General features: G+C 33.8%; 1 protein-coding gene across 2 annotated transcripts; it reads right to left on the reverse strand.

The window, feature by feature from the left end:
• Positions 1-3703: 3703 nt before the first annotated feature.
• Positions 3704-10949, reverse strand: DPY30 (dpy-30 histone methyltransferase complex regulatory subunit). Of its 2 annotated transcripts, none has more exons than XM_016136068.2 (5): positions 10850-10949; positions 10545-10616; positions 10412-10459; positions 6072-6214; positions 3704-4049 (listed from the first exon to the last, which is right to left on the reverse strand). In XM_016136068.2, the coding sequence occupies exons 2-5, from the start codon at positions 10578-10580 to the stop codon at positions 3977-3979; spliced, it is 300 nt and encodes a 99-aa protein (XP_015991554.1). In that variant the 5' UTR covers positions 10581-10616; positions 10850-10949; the 3' UTR covers positions 3704-3976. The 2 variants fall into 2 exon arrangements, with proteins under 2 accessions (XP_015991554.1, XP_015991555.1); XM_016136069.2 differs by having other exon boundaries at positions 10714-10921.
• Positions 10950-15023: the final 4074 nt, after the last annotated feature.

Here is a 15023-nt window from a genome sequence, read left to right on the forward strand (position 1 = left end):
TCCTTATCTTTTTAATTTTGTGCCTTATACATGTACTGCCTAGACCAAAAAGAATTATTCATATCCTTAGGCTTGGTTTTTAGAATCTACGTGGTAATATTAAATTGACCATTTTTATTTATCCACAGCTGACAGCTTGAGGAGCCCACTAATTACTAAAAACTCTATATCAAAAAAAATATTCTAGAATACCACAGGGTTTTGAATAAATCAAAGTTGAGAGACTAGTTTAGCATAAAGATGCTCTTTTGATTTCAATTAAAACTGGTATTCTAACAGTATCAATTGACTTTGCCCATTTTTTAGAAACAAAACTTCATAAGTAACATTTACTAAATACTATGTACCTGACATTGGGCTAAGTATTTACACATTTAATAATTCTAAGATAAAAATTTCTTAATTTCCAATTTTTGGAATAAATTTTGTACACAAAGCTTTTTTAAATTTATTAATATTATTTAGGATTCCCAGAAATGGAATAGAACTAAATAAGAAAGTTTTTTAAAGGCTGATAAATTTTTTAAAAGAAAATTATTACTAACTGCCCCTTTTATCTCTGGTGACATATTTTCCACTACTACATACTTTTCCTTCTTTCCTAATTTAAATCCAGAGATTTTTTTAAACAAGTGGATCCTCTGTGAAAGCCATTTACAGCTTTCTCCTTTTGTTCCTCATTTCTATAGTGCGATGTGTATCAGGCCCCCAATTTGTTAATGTCTTTTTGGAATCCAGTCGAGGAAAATATCTGGCTACAATATTTTATGCTCTCCCTACAACCATTTTATCATGTTTCTAGTCGGAAGTTATCTATCTTAAAATCCCACTAGACCTTCCCCTAAATGAGATTTAAACAGAAGTTCGATATTCTTCCTATAGGTTCATCGGAATTGGGTAGTTGATCACCTTCAATCCAAGCTATTTTTCTTTTTTGCAATTCAAGGGTCTCTGCTTCCTAAGAATCTATTCCTAATTTACTCTACTGGTCCTTCCGCTAATCTACCTAGCAACATAATTCAAGAATTCACTCTATAAGATACAGGACCTCTTTATTTCTGTATTTGTTTACTAAATAATATCTTTTCCATGAATCGGTAGAAGGGTAGGAATTGTATCTATATTGTAATTGCCACCTGCACATAAAACGCATCAAAATATAGAAGCTTTCTTAACTGATTTCTGTTTAACCAACTTACTGGAGTGATGCTCTGCACTCCCATAGTAAAATACACTGAACAATGCTTACCACAAGCTTAATTCTTGAAGCTGGCAGACTATACTTTTTAGAAACCTCACACTATTGCATTCTCCTCCCCAATTTGTGTGCTTAACAAGTTAATCATGTTCTCCAATCTATTTATACCAGTTATACTAGGTACTTCCATTAATATTAATATTTATCAATATTTAATAATATAAATATCACATAAATGAAATACAAACACAAAAGGTGTTTGTACAAAAATTAGGGGGAATGCTTTGGAAAGACTCGATAAAAACAACTGTCAAATAAGAGGTAGATGACAAAAGCCAGGGGAAAAAAATTATGAAAAATGTATAGGATTCTACAAATTACTTCCTAAACATCTAAAATCTTACTCCAATTTCAAAAAATCTAAAACTGAAATTAATAGACCATACATTATCGGAGTGGTTTGTGGAAAAACATGATACAGAATTCCAAAGAACTCATACCCAGGGAAAAGACTGAAATCAAAATACTGCATTACCAAGTTAATAAAGTTATAAAAAGCTCAGTTCATTTGTAATTTCCTATTGTGACTCACTTTTTCATCTAATAAGCAGATGACTTCTACCATACACACATTCGGCAGGTTGATCCCTTAGCTGAAGAAAAAATTTAAGCCCACTTGAGAACATTAACGCAGAGTGTAATACAGCATAAAAGAGAGGCAATACGGCATTAAGCTGGGTTTGAATCTTGCCCCAAACTTCCCCTGTAACCTTCAGCATATCTACCAAATCTCACTTCCCTCGTCTAAAAATGAGTATTAAAATTAAACCTACTTCACAAGGTTTTAAGGATTAAATGACAATTTACACAAAAGTTATTTAGCATGGTGTCTGGCATATTTTAAGTGTCATGTGCACTGCCAGCAAGACATGTCTATATTCTCAGCCCTTACTAAAATATCAAGATTGAGTAATTTAAATCTTATCTCAAAGATAATAATTCAATAGAACACTAGAGTGGCCAGAAGTGTGTATCAGAATGCCTTAGTTTCTGTCAAATTCAGAAGCCAGGGCTCTATCCCAATTGAATCAGGACCAGATATATACTTACATATGATATACATACATTCTACATATTTTATGCATGTATATTTACATATTAGAAGTTCCCCAAGTAGCTCCGATGTAAACTGCTGAAGAACTACTGTTCAAATTATTAATGCTTTAATAAAAGATTACCCAATTGTACTCACTCAACTATTAACATACCACTAAAAAGACTTGGACAGATTACCATATGAGTTAGCCAAATAATCAAAATAAATTTGATGAGATGCTTGCGAAAACTATTAAATAAGTAGAAGATCCCAACATTTCCAGGTTCTTCCTATTGAAATACATAGGTCTACAGATATAAATGGAAACCATAACACCTACCTATAAGAGTCACTCCTATTGAAATCTTTCCTATATTAAGGAAAACTATAAGACATACCTTATCAGCATTAAATTTCTAACTTTGTCTTTATGTGTTCAGCTTGGACACAAGTCTTTAATATGCTTCCAAAGCAGGGTGTCTCAACCTTAGCACTACTGACATTTTGAGTTGGATAATTCTAAGGGAGAAGTAGGGCACACAGGCTATCCAGTGCATTCATTATAAGATATTTAGCAGCATCCCTGGCCATTACCCAACTAGATTCCAGTAGAACTGCACCTAACTCCGGTGTGACAACCAAAATGTTTCTAGACATAGCTAAATGTCCTCTGGGGAGAGGGGAACAAATCACTTCCAGTTGATAATTACTGCTCTAATAAATATTTTTCCTGCCTGGCTCTCTTCAGACAATTTACTCTTTTCTTAGTGCATTATGTCAATTTCTTCATGCAGGACAAAATGAATAGACCCCTCCAAAAAAAGGACTGCTGTATTTTTATTGCAAAAAGAAGCAATGATGTTAACTAGTACGAGCACTTCTCACTTAGCTATAAGCAACACATTGGTGAAGTGGGTTTGAATGCCCATTCACTTACCAGCAGTGTGGTCTTGAGCAAGTCACTTAAACCTCTCCAAATCTGTTTCCTCATCTGCAAAATGTGAATAACAATATCTACTTTGCAGAGTTGTTATATTAGAGATAATCTGAGTAAAATAATACTGTACCTAACACATACAACTGCAATGATAGCTATTATTACATTATCACCATAAACAATAACAACATGAGAGAGTATTATACACTATCTGTGGTGCTTATACTAGTACTCCAACTTTACTGTGCATTAGAATCACCTGTGATGGTTGTTAAACCTGAAGATACCCAGATTCCACCCTTGAAGAGGTAGGACAACAATGAAGAAACCTGAGATTTATATATATATATATAAAATACTTGATTCTGATGTATTTTCACACTGTTGTAAAACTGTGGCATTCGAAGACACAAGAAGCAATTCACAAAAATAAACCACTTATTTGTCATATAAAACAAAAACTACTTTAAAATAACATTTTAACAGTTTATTTTGAAGTTCATTTTAAAAACAAAGTTAAAGACAATCTGAGAAAAAATTGCACAGGATATACTCATTAAATAAGTATGGTGATTAAACCAAAATAAGTGAAATATGTTTTCTTCAGTAACTCTGGTACTAAGTTGTCCTGAAGGTTCTTATACTTCCAAAAGGTGGGGGAGGAGGGGAATCATGGCAACAAAAGCTGCCTCTTAATCATGTAAATCTACAGTAGAAACCAAAATTTTCTGTTCTTCCCAATAAGTCAGTTTCGATCTTCAAACTGTGCCTTGTTTTTTAAAAGATATGATGCTAGAAATTCAATAGGATTTGGTGGTCTGTAAGGGAAAAGAAATCCAAAATTTAGAAATTATGTTCTAGATGTGTTCATTTTAATGTATTGTTCCATAATGACAACACGTCTTGTAAAGTTTCATTTTCTTTTTACACTCAAAGGCCATTGTAGTAAATATAGTAAATAAGATAGTCAAGTAGGTTACCCAAAAATGTAAAGAGACTGAAATTTTTGTATGGTGGAAATCTAGTAATGAACTCAATTCAAAACGCAAGTTTCAAAAAATGTACTGAAAATGGAGTGATGATTACCCCAAGGGAATAATGACTTGAAGGGACCGCACATGAGGCTTCTTAGGTGCTGGGAGTACTCAGTTTCTTGATTTGAGTGCAGGTTACATAGATATGTTTGGTTTCTCAAAAGTCATCAAGCCATACACTTGTGGTATGCTTAATTTTCTATATTATCCTTCAATAGGAATACAAAAACAATGCAAGATAATGGCTGTAGTTGATATAACCGAGACTTATAGGTGAACTCCCCAAATGACAAATCAAAGGAAGCAATCAATATTCACTTAAACGAGTAAGGTCTGCTTTGTTTCTTTTTAAGAAGTCACTTCTCTTTTTCTTCAAATAATTTAAATCGATAACAGTTGTAATATAGCCACAACACAACACACCTAAGAATTTAAACATATTTTAAAATCGAGGGATATTATTTCACACATATCACTTTTACATAAATTATTCTTGCTGCATATACAAGTCCAAAAATGAAAAGTGGGAGAACATTTATTTAAACCCTATAAGACAAAGGTATACTGAAAAGGGACTTATAATGATCTCAGAACATTCCGTTAGCCCTTTAAACAACCTTTTGAACTTGCTAGACATAGACAACATTTTTCAAAATTAATTTAATAAGTCATATACTTAAAAATTGTATTTACTAATAACATGTTACTTAAAAATGACTCCAAATTTTTTCCTGTAGCATGTAAAGTAATATTTAGATATTCTAATACACTAGCCTTCTTTAAAGAAAGAAAAAATACATATAGATGATCATATTTCAACTGTCAGAAGTAGAGCCAAGACATACTGCAGTCACAAATAAATCCTATTTTATAAATATAACCTAAAACAAATATTTAATGTTTATCATATAATTTTACATAACAAATATATCTATTCTAAATCAATAATACAACCTTACTGTAAGATATATTTCCATTAAGTTTCTTATCAAGTTATATCAGTTTGCTATAGTGTTATTCTTTGAATAAAACATAATCCACACCTAATAAATGCTAATGTAACATAAAAAATTTCTAGTAGATTTGTTTACACAAAAAGAATTTAGGTAGAATCACTAGGGGAAAACATATACAGAAAAGACAAAAACCATAATCTTGTTAATAAAGAAATGTAAATTAAAACAACTTGGTGAAAAAATGTTTATAACACTCATGCTGGGGAAAAAAAACCACTCACGCTAGTGAGGCTATAGTAACATTGGAAAAATTTTAAGAATAAACTTTAGACATAAATATGATACTATGTGGCAAACACCATAAAAATAGTGACGTCCTTGGAACTAGCAAACCAATTCTTGGGAATTTATCTTAACGAAGTAATTAAACAATAATAAAAGAGGCATGAAAACAAATAAACCTATAATCACAAGGAAGTTGGACCTAAATGTTCAACAATGAGAGAGAATGGCTAAGTTAACTGTGGTATTATTATAATTTAAATTATAATCATGAAAGCTATACAGAGATATAGGAAAAGTTTTATGTTATATTATTAAGTAAAAAGGAGATATAAAATTACATGAATACCATGATCGCAATTCTTTATAAATATGCATATGATCTAAGACTAGTAGAAAAAAATAAGTGTCTGAATTGAGATTATGGCTGACAAAAAAAAAATCTTTAATATCCATAAATTCTTTTAATATAGAGAAAAAACTATATACAACAAATGACTTTTCAATTAGGGAGGTCTTTATTTTGCTTTCTCCAGTAACTCCTTGTTTACAAACATTATTATCTTACCTTTCCTTTGCAAGCACAGCAAGTCCCTGTAATAAGATAGGCACAACTGTCTGATCCAGGTAGGCACGAGTGGGCAAAGACTGGAGATCCACTTTCTGTTTTGATGATTTTTCTGCATTAATCTTCTCATTTTCTACTATCCTCTAGTAAATTCAAAAACATGCACAAATATTACAAATAACTAGATTGTTTTAAGTGCTAAACAAAAATTAATGGACACATGACATTAACAGAAAAATACAGTCAATGACTAGAAAACTGGTATTGAACTGCAAATCTCTCTAAAGTAAAATCAAGACTCATCTCTAAATTTCATTCACTCTTCTCTCTGAAGGCACCATAACCTCTTTTAATGTCATATTTCCAGATCTTACTTTTCCTCTCTTTCCTTTGGTTTTTTAGGGAAAAAAGTCTTTTTTCTTCTTTTCATAAGAATATCTTCTTAAAATGTGCTTCAAAAAACCTGGACATAACACTAAGTAGCACTGAATCACAGTGAGAAAAAGCTAGTCCTGTTTCAATTCTTTCATCACAGAGAATATCAAGGACAAAGTCTCAGTATAGTACTAACATATTATTAACACTTCTGTAACACTTGCAAAACTCCCTTCTTGGAAAGAGCAAGCTTCAGCCTCCCACTGGCAATAGAATCCAGCTAAAATTTATTACCACTGTTTAGCAGTCACTGTTTTCACTTTTAAAGTTACCTTCTTTCACAATGAGAATGCTTTTTCCACTTATGTTTTTGAAAAAGATGCATCCATGATTTTAAAAAGTGAATAGATTTTTAAAAAAATATTAAGTAAGTAACAGCCAAAAAACAGGGAAAATGACTAATAGGGAAAAGATGATTAATGTGATACTCAAATGATGTTTAGGAAACAATGACTTATACTTTCTACTCCTAAAAGCTCCCAAATTTTGAGCCTTTCACACAGATTTATCTGACATCCAGAGCATCAAAAGATTTTCTTTTGAAAGTCTACCATTTTAGAAATTTAGAAATAAGTGGCTATCTAAAACACAAAACACTATTAAGAGCACCTCAATTGAAATGAACTTTTGCTCCAAACATACTCAAACTGAATACTAATGAATCAATAAAAAAAAAAAAAAATCCATTTTTTTTTTAGATTTATGTTGTAAAATGTGAGAAAAACTTTAATCACATACCAACTATATATACCATGGCTTCGAAAGACACTTCCCACAACTACGTCAGGCAACTATTCTAGTTTTGCTTATGATTTTTCAATATAATTTTGGGACTTAATAAGAAAATAATTTTCTATACCTAATTAATGTATAAAATAGCAACTTATTCACCCATAGATTACTTATTGATCATCAGTAAATTTCAACGGATAATACCTATGACAAAAACTAGTCAGTTATACGATATTCCAATGCCTTCAATAATAGCAATGCCTAAACAACTCCTATAGATCCTATAATAAACTCTGTGACCAAATCGTCACTTGTTTCATTCAAATATTTACTGGACACTCTATGCTAAATTGCCATGCTTAATTTTAGTTAAGTCAAAATCCTGAATTCATCTAAAAAAATATAACCAAATTACTACCAAAAAAAAAGTAAATAATAAGCTGTTAACAGTGTAGAAAAGTGATCACAAAAAGAAAAAAATGAGGTGAGCCCTACAATTGGCCCAGCTTACTGCTTCCTGCCTGGGGAACTTACAGGAGGATGCAATGCAGGGAGAGGGAACCGAAGCAGAGTTCGGCCATCTCAGAGTTAGTTCAGGAGACCGCTGAAAATTCAGAGAGACCAACATATTTAGAATTTGCAGGACAAGAGTACTGCAGAAAACTGAGCTGAATGGAGAGGAGAGACTGCCCTCCAGTCTTCTGGTGAGTACTTAATCAGTGCAGGGGTGTAAGGGATCTACCCAAGACCACAGAAAAATCCACCTGGAAGGAACAGGAGGCACAACACCTGGCGCTCACACAAGGGCAGGAGTAGTTTATGTTCCTGTGACCCAAAATGGAGAAACCTCATGATGCATAAAGCAATGGGTAGAATATGCAAGAGGAGGAAGAGGCACAGTAAAGGCTGGTCTGGTCCCATTTAACACAGCACCAACCTCGAAAGGATCAAATCGTTTCAACTATGTCTTAGAACAAAGCTCGAAAATGTTCAAGAAGGAATACAAAAATAACCAGTATCCAAAAAGATAAAATTCACCATGTCCAGCTTACAATAACATTGCCAGGCGACAAAGAAGCAGGAAAATATTACCCAGAATGAGGAGAAAAATCAATCCACAGAAACAAACGATACAAATGGCAGAATAGGCAGTGCCATTAAGCTATAAGGTAGTCCATATGTTCCACGAGATAGAAGAAAGCACAAATAAATTACACCAAAAAAAATTGAAAATATTTTAAGTAATCAATAATGGCTGAAATATTTTTAAACTGAATGAAAACTCTAAACCCACAGACACAAAAAAACATAACAAATCCTAAGCACGAGAAATGTAAAAAATTTTTTAAAGTATACCAATCTACATTATAATCAAATTATTTAAAACCTATAATAAAAATTTTAAAATACCTAGAGAAAAGACATTAAGTATGAAGAAGCAAAGATTCTTATCAGAAACAATGTCAGCCAGAAGACAGTGGAGCAAATCTACACCCAGCAAAAATATTTCAAAAACAAAGACAAAACAAATGACCTTTTCAGACATTCAGAAGCTTAAAGAATTCCTTGCCAACAAAACTGCACAATAAATGTTAAAGGAAGTTCTTAAGGTGGAAGGAAAATGATAATAGATGGAAGTCTGGATCTACAAAATGAAGAGCCCAGAAATGGTAAATAAATGTGAGTAAATGTGAAACACTCCTTTTTATTGTTGTTTAAATATATTTTTAAAAACCTGACTTTTTTAAAAAAAGTAAAACTAATGAACTACGGGGTTTAGAACATATGTAGAAGTAAAATATATGATAGCAATAGTATAAAGGCCAGGAAGGAGGAAACGGTAGATTACTGTTTTAAGGTTCTTATACTATACGTGAAAAGATACAATACCACCACCAGACAAGTTCAACTTGCATACTATAAACCTTAAAGCAACCACCTAAAAAATTGTAACTAATAAGCCAATAAAGGAAATAAAATGTAATCATAAGAGAAAAAGCAGCAGCAGCTGTACAATACTGGTTTCCAGACTTTCAGATAGATTTATAAAAAAAAAGCAAAATTACAAATAAAATAATACAATGAATAAAGAAACCAACATAGGATTGTTAATTCTATTTTGCCAAATAAAAACTTACAAATAAACAATTGTTATTTTACTATCATCATTAATTCACAAAGTAACAGGCATTTTAAAATTATAGCAGGAAGAGCAATGCCAAATAGCCAAATAATGTAACACTGTTAAACACTCGCTCCACTCTCCTAATTTTTTTCTCATGTTCCCATGAAAATTAGTCTGAGGGTTTGAGCAAAAGCATTTGGGTACTACAGCTCTACAAAACCATGACTCTGGCTTCATACACAAGCACCATCAAGAAAAGACTGCTAACGCCTAAAAATAAGTGTCTTAAATGACTAGAACACCTGATTCAGCAAAGTAGCAGGTCAACTAAAAATTGCATTATGAAGAGATGGATTCTCTTCCTAATACCGATATCAAAGCAATAAACATTCCTAGCATTTTGATAGACAAGAGTAGTCACTCCACATACCAGCAAACCCTAGCTGTTCGTCAAGATCAGCAATATGATTTATTGTATTTTAAAAACGCTCCTGCCCTCATTTATCCAAAATTAATCACCAGTAGTCTTTCTTTTTGTAGTACAATGCACACATCTCCTTCAGGAAGCCTCTATTTTCCTAACCAATTCCACCCAGTTCTGGTTAATTCATTCGTTCCAAAAAGTTCTACCTTGTACGTTATAGCTTCCAATGGCACCTGACTACTGAACTGTGCAAAGAAATCAACATTAAATGTTGATTCTGCTACAAAGACAATGGGTTTCCTAATTTTAATGTGTGGTTTTTCCAAAGCAATATCCCAACGGATGCATCCATAGCTACCAAGCAAAACGATTCTGAGAGTCTCCATTCGTAATGTTTCTCTATATCATTTTCAGAAGTTCAACCCCTTGACTCAAAACTAATTTGTACGTGTGTATCTCGAAGTGCTAGTACCGCAAATAAAACAAGCTACCCATAATTTGATACTATTTGGTTCATGATAACAAAGTTTTCCCTTATGCAAAGTAATTTGGTAAAAATGGATCCCAAGTTTTCTCTTGCTCTTAAGAGACGCACAGAAACGGCGTAAGAACTAGGCGAGTTACCTCGACATTATCTGTGAGACCGTACTCAGAGTGAGGATTTTCTGTAACCTAGAAAACAAAACACAGGTCACAGAAACATCAGCCACCTTTTCTCACTGCATACCGCCACCCTGAATCCAGGGCCTCCTGGTACCTGCGTCTGTCCCTCCAGCATCTGCTCTGGCTCCATGGCGGACCCAGCAAGTCACAGTCCCCGGATACAAGTCTTGGAAAACAAGAACCGTGAGTTACCAAGGAGATTTCAGCACTAAGACGGCAGGATGGAGGCCAGCCTAGCCCCCGACCCCGCCCCTCACCCCCACCTGGGCGCTGGAGCACTCTAAGCTGTGGAGAAGCAGGATGGGACAGTCCACCATCCCGCGCCCGCATCAGGTCCGGAAGCTCCACGATCCCGAGAACCTACAAGAAGTGGGGGGAGGGGAAAAGGGAGCTGATTACCCGCGCCCGAGGCGTCCGTCCGTTCCTAGGAGCCCTACACCGCGCCACCAACTCCCAGCACAAACCGCTTCCGCCGTAAGTGACGGATGTCGCACGACTGCGCGCTTGCGCACAACTCCCCGGCAGGCCTGTGGTATGGAGGGATTCTGATCCGTCCTGAGTCTAACTTCCTCTCTGCGGTTCGCAGGGTTCTGGGTGAGGTCAGGCCACCTGGGCTTAGAGAAAAACACTCCTCGATCGGCCCAGCCATGGCGAGCACCACGCCAGCTGCAGACCCAGTGACTAGCTCGGCTGACAGAGGTTCGGCCCGGCCAGATCTCAGAGCTGCCTGAAAGCTTCTACCGAAGCTCTTCCTCGCGGAACCGAAACCGCTTGCTAGGTAGTTCTTACCAGAAAATCTCAGACTCAAGCTCAGCAGTCTACAGGAAAATGTCAGGTTTTACTCTAAAGCCAAAGATGGGAGAAGAAGCAGTGTTTGGGGATTTCGTAGTAAGCTTAAATCCTTAAATCTGTGAATATGCAATGTTAATGTTACGTTTGTATCAAGATTAGAAATATGCAACTGGCTTTCCAAACCGTGATACTATTGATACTATTGTATTTGTAAAAAATGCAAAGGATAATTTGCCTCCTACTCACAATTTCAAATACAAAACAGTCTCTAGTAAATCAGATTTTTAATTTTAATATAATTATTTTCATGTAAATATAAGTGGTACAGTCATTAAAGTTCCTGTCTTTGATTCAATAATCCCATTTGTAGTTGCACTTTATAATATGATAATTTGAAAACTTCATGTCAACTATTTGACACTAAATTATGTCATATCGACATGATAAGCCATTAAGTCATGATTCTAGAAATATGGAAGAATTTATGATTATAACATTAAGTTTTTTTAAAAAGGTAGACTACAACTGCATTTTGCTGCTTTAAAAATTGTGTGAATAAAGATCTAAAGTAAATAAAATTTGTTTAGGAGCTAGACTTGTGGGTATTTTTTTTTTAAGTTTTATGATGTATGTCTGAATAATATTGTGATTGACAGCTATCATATGGCACATTTGAAGATTTTTCTTGTAAGACTGATGCAAAGATGTGGATACATATGTACAGGATATAGAAATTGACTAGAACACTTATTAACTCAAGATTAAATGCTTTTCAGGAGTGGGAAATAACAGCAAATAAGGCCAGAGAATAATTGGGAAACTTAAAAGAATAGTTAATGTGCATTGTTATGTTATCATATGTCCATGCATTTCCCAATATATACTCAATACAAATTCCATAATGTGACTGAGACCTGTTAATTTACATTTTCTTAGTACCGCCAATTTTAGTCAGGTAGGAAGTTAGACTGAGCTCCTTCAGGGCAGAGACCTTGTCTTTTATATCTTTGTACTTCACACAGTGTAGGTACACAACACTAATTGAGTTGACCCATAGTCAAAGTTGGATATTAATATATACATTGACACTTCTGGGGGAAAAGGACAATATAAAAATGATTACTGAAAGCAGCAGCACAGAACAATGAACCATCAAGCAGGTTTCTCTCAATCTAGATGATTACTAGGGTGGTTTACAAAAAAAATTCACCAAAGTTTTTACATTGACACTTTATTAATAGAAGGATTGAAAGAACAAGGCATAGCAGCAGAAAGATGGGCAGAAAAAATTGACAGCTAGAAATGATATAAATTAGCAAGAAAGTAATAGGAAATATAAAGTAACTGAAGATACTGCAGAATGCTGTTTTGATATGAATTAAAGATTCTAAAGAGGATAACTATGATTATGACAGAAATTTGCAATAATGTGTACTATTTAGAGAGTAATAAAAGAATGAGAAGAACATTTAACTCTCATTTGGACGTATCAAACTTTGTTCAGGACTCCTCTCTGTTTCTATTATATTCTTCCCTACATTTTGTTTATTTTAACACAATTAGATTTTGAGCTTTTCAAAGGCAAAGAAATTATATTCATCTTTGTACTTTTTTTCTTCCTTATATTCAATAAAAATACTTTCAAAAGGAGTGACTATATGAGAAAGCAAGCACTTGCACCAAAGTTCTACTCTCAACTTTCTGCCTTGGGATTTTAGGGAGATAATAATTATAGATTCTAGAACTAGAATTCTAGAACTTAGAATAATAAAGAAAAACTACTGTACTTAACTTCCTTTGTACAGATTTGGTGCAAATTCCATTTATAAAACATTAACCTATTAGGCAATACTTATTTAAGAATAATACAATATGTGTAGTAGAGGAAACACTTGATTTGGGAATATATAAATATTAAAACCTGGTTTCTTCACTTTTTGGGGGGCAGGGGGGTTCTGGGGAGGAGGTACAGGGGGTAATTTAAGTATAGCTGGTATACAATGTTAGTTACATTAGTTTCAGGTGTCCAAGTGCTTTTTAAGACAATATAAGTGTGTTCTGATTTTTATGATACAGACATGATTTCAGCAATGAGAGTAATAAAGAAGAAAAAGCTCACCTTACTATCATTTCCACTTTCAAAATTGTCAATTATTCTGCCATTTCTCATAATGGGTCATATTTCAATTTTTTTCTAAACTTTATTAAATGATTTTCAATTTTTAAAAGTTGATTTTATGCTTTGTTTCCTTTTTAGATTCCAAATAACTTAAATTTATATTTACAAATAGGTCATGGGTTATTAGGTACAATATATAACTTTGATATTTTTTAATTTTAAAACGTCCCAAGCCATTCCACGTTAATTTATGTTCAAACCATTTGTCTTCTTAAAGATAAACTTGGGCAATAAAATAGAAATGGATAGTCTCGTAATTTTAATACGAGATTATTTTAAAATGTTTTCTTTATAATATCAGAATGCATTGATAATGCATTCACATGTGAGAGAGTACAGAAAAAAAAAAACTGAATTAGAAGTCCAACTATGTTGAGGTACCCTGCAAAGTGATTTACTTATTCCATCATATAACACTCTAATACCCTTGTAAGGTAATTAGGATTACCCCCATAAAATAAGATAATTTTATCTCTTTCTTGATGATAAAATAGATTTCAGAAAAATTATCACATAATGTTACATAAGTAATTATATGGCTAGCGGAAATCTTAACCCAGATCTATCTAATTCCAAAGGTTATCCTCCTAGCTGTACATAAATAGAGGACAAATATATTGGTTAGTATGCTTTTGGTTCCCAACTCAAACTTGTCAAACAATAAAGGAGGCTTTCTGGCTAACAGCTGAAAAACTCAGTAGTAAGGTGGACATCAGGCAAGGTTTAGTCATGACTCCCATATGATTTCTCTGCAGTTTTCTCCCTTCATCCCTCCTGTGTACAATTCTCTTCAGTCCTCAGTCTGCTTTTCTCAAGAGAGAGGTGATTGCTAGTATTCAGGCTACATGCTTTCTTTTTCACATTCGAGGAGAGAAAGCATTACTTCTCATAGTTCTACTGATGGACCAAAAGTCTGAACTTTGATCTGCCAATTTGAATGAATTATTTTGATAAGGTGGATGCTTATGTGGACTGACGCAGACCTGGATTTACTGCTTATCCCTAAACAATGACAAGGATGTGACCTGGTGGTAGTTAATCCCACCTAAATTGTGTGCCTGCTATGCAATGGGAGAGGACTGGTTCCTCAAGGGAAAATCATAAATAAGCGGGGAGTGGGGAAGAAAGGGAATGGATTCTGAGCAGTTAGCCAAAAAATATTCACTATTCACTACTACATATTATGTAAAAAGTTCTTATTCAGTTTATCCCTCTTACTACAAGAGGGATAATAGTAAGTAACACAGAATTTTCACTTTAACACACCGATTCTACTTCTAGAACTTTAATCCATAGAAATACAAAAATATATAGACTGAAACACTAACAAAGAAAGAAAATGGAAAAACTCAAGTATCCTTACAAGAATATAGGAACTGAGTTTATCTGACAAGATGGGGAAGAGGCTCTCAAGGATAAAGAAAGCTTCTGAAATCATGCAATTGTTAGAAACCACCCTTGAAAACAGATAACTTTTATGTGCCCCAACAGTCACCCTGTGCTAGCAGTTCCCATTACCCTGCTATTCATGTACGCTAAACATACACTGCAGACCATAAACATAGAAATGTAATATTATATTTATATACCCAAGTACTTTGT

The sequence above is a fragment of the Rousettus aegyptiacus genome, unplaced genomic scaffold (genome assembly GCF_014176215.1).
Source record: "Rousettus aegyptiacus isolate mRouAeg1 unplaced genomic scaffold, mRouAeg1.p scaffold_m13_p_7, whole genome shotgun sequence".
Lineage (NCBI taxonomy): Eukaryota > Metazoa > Chordata > Mammalia > Chiroptera > Pteropodidae > Rousettus > Rousettus aegyptiacus.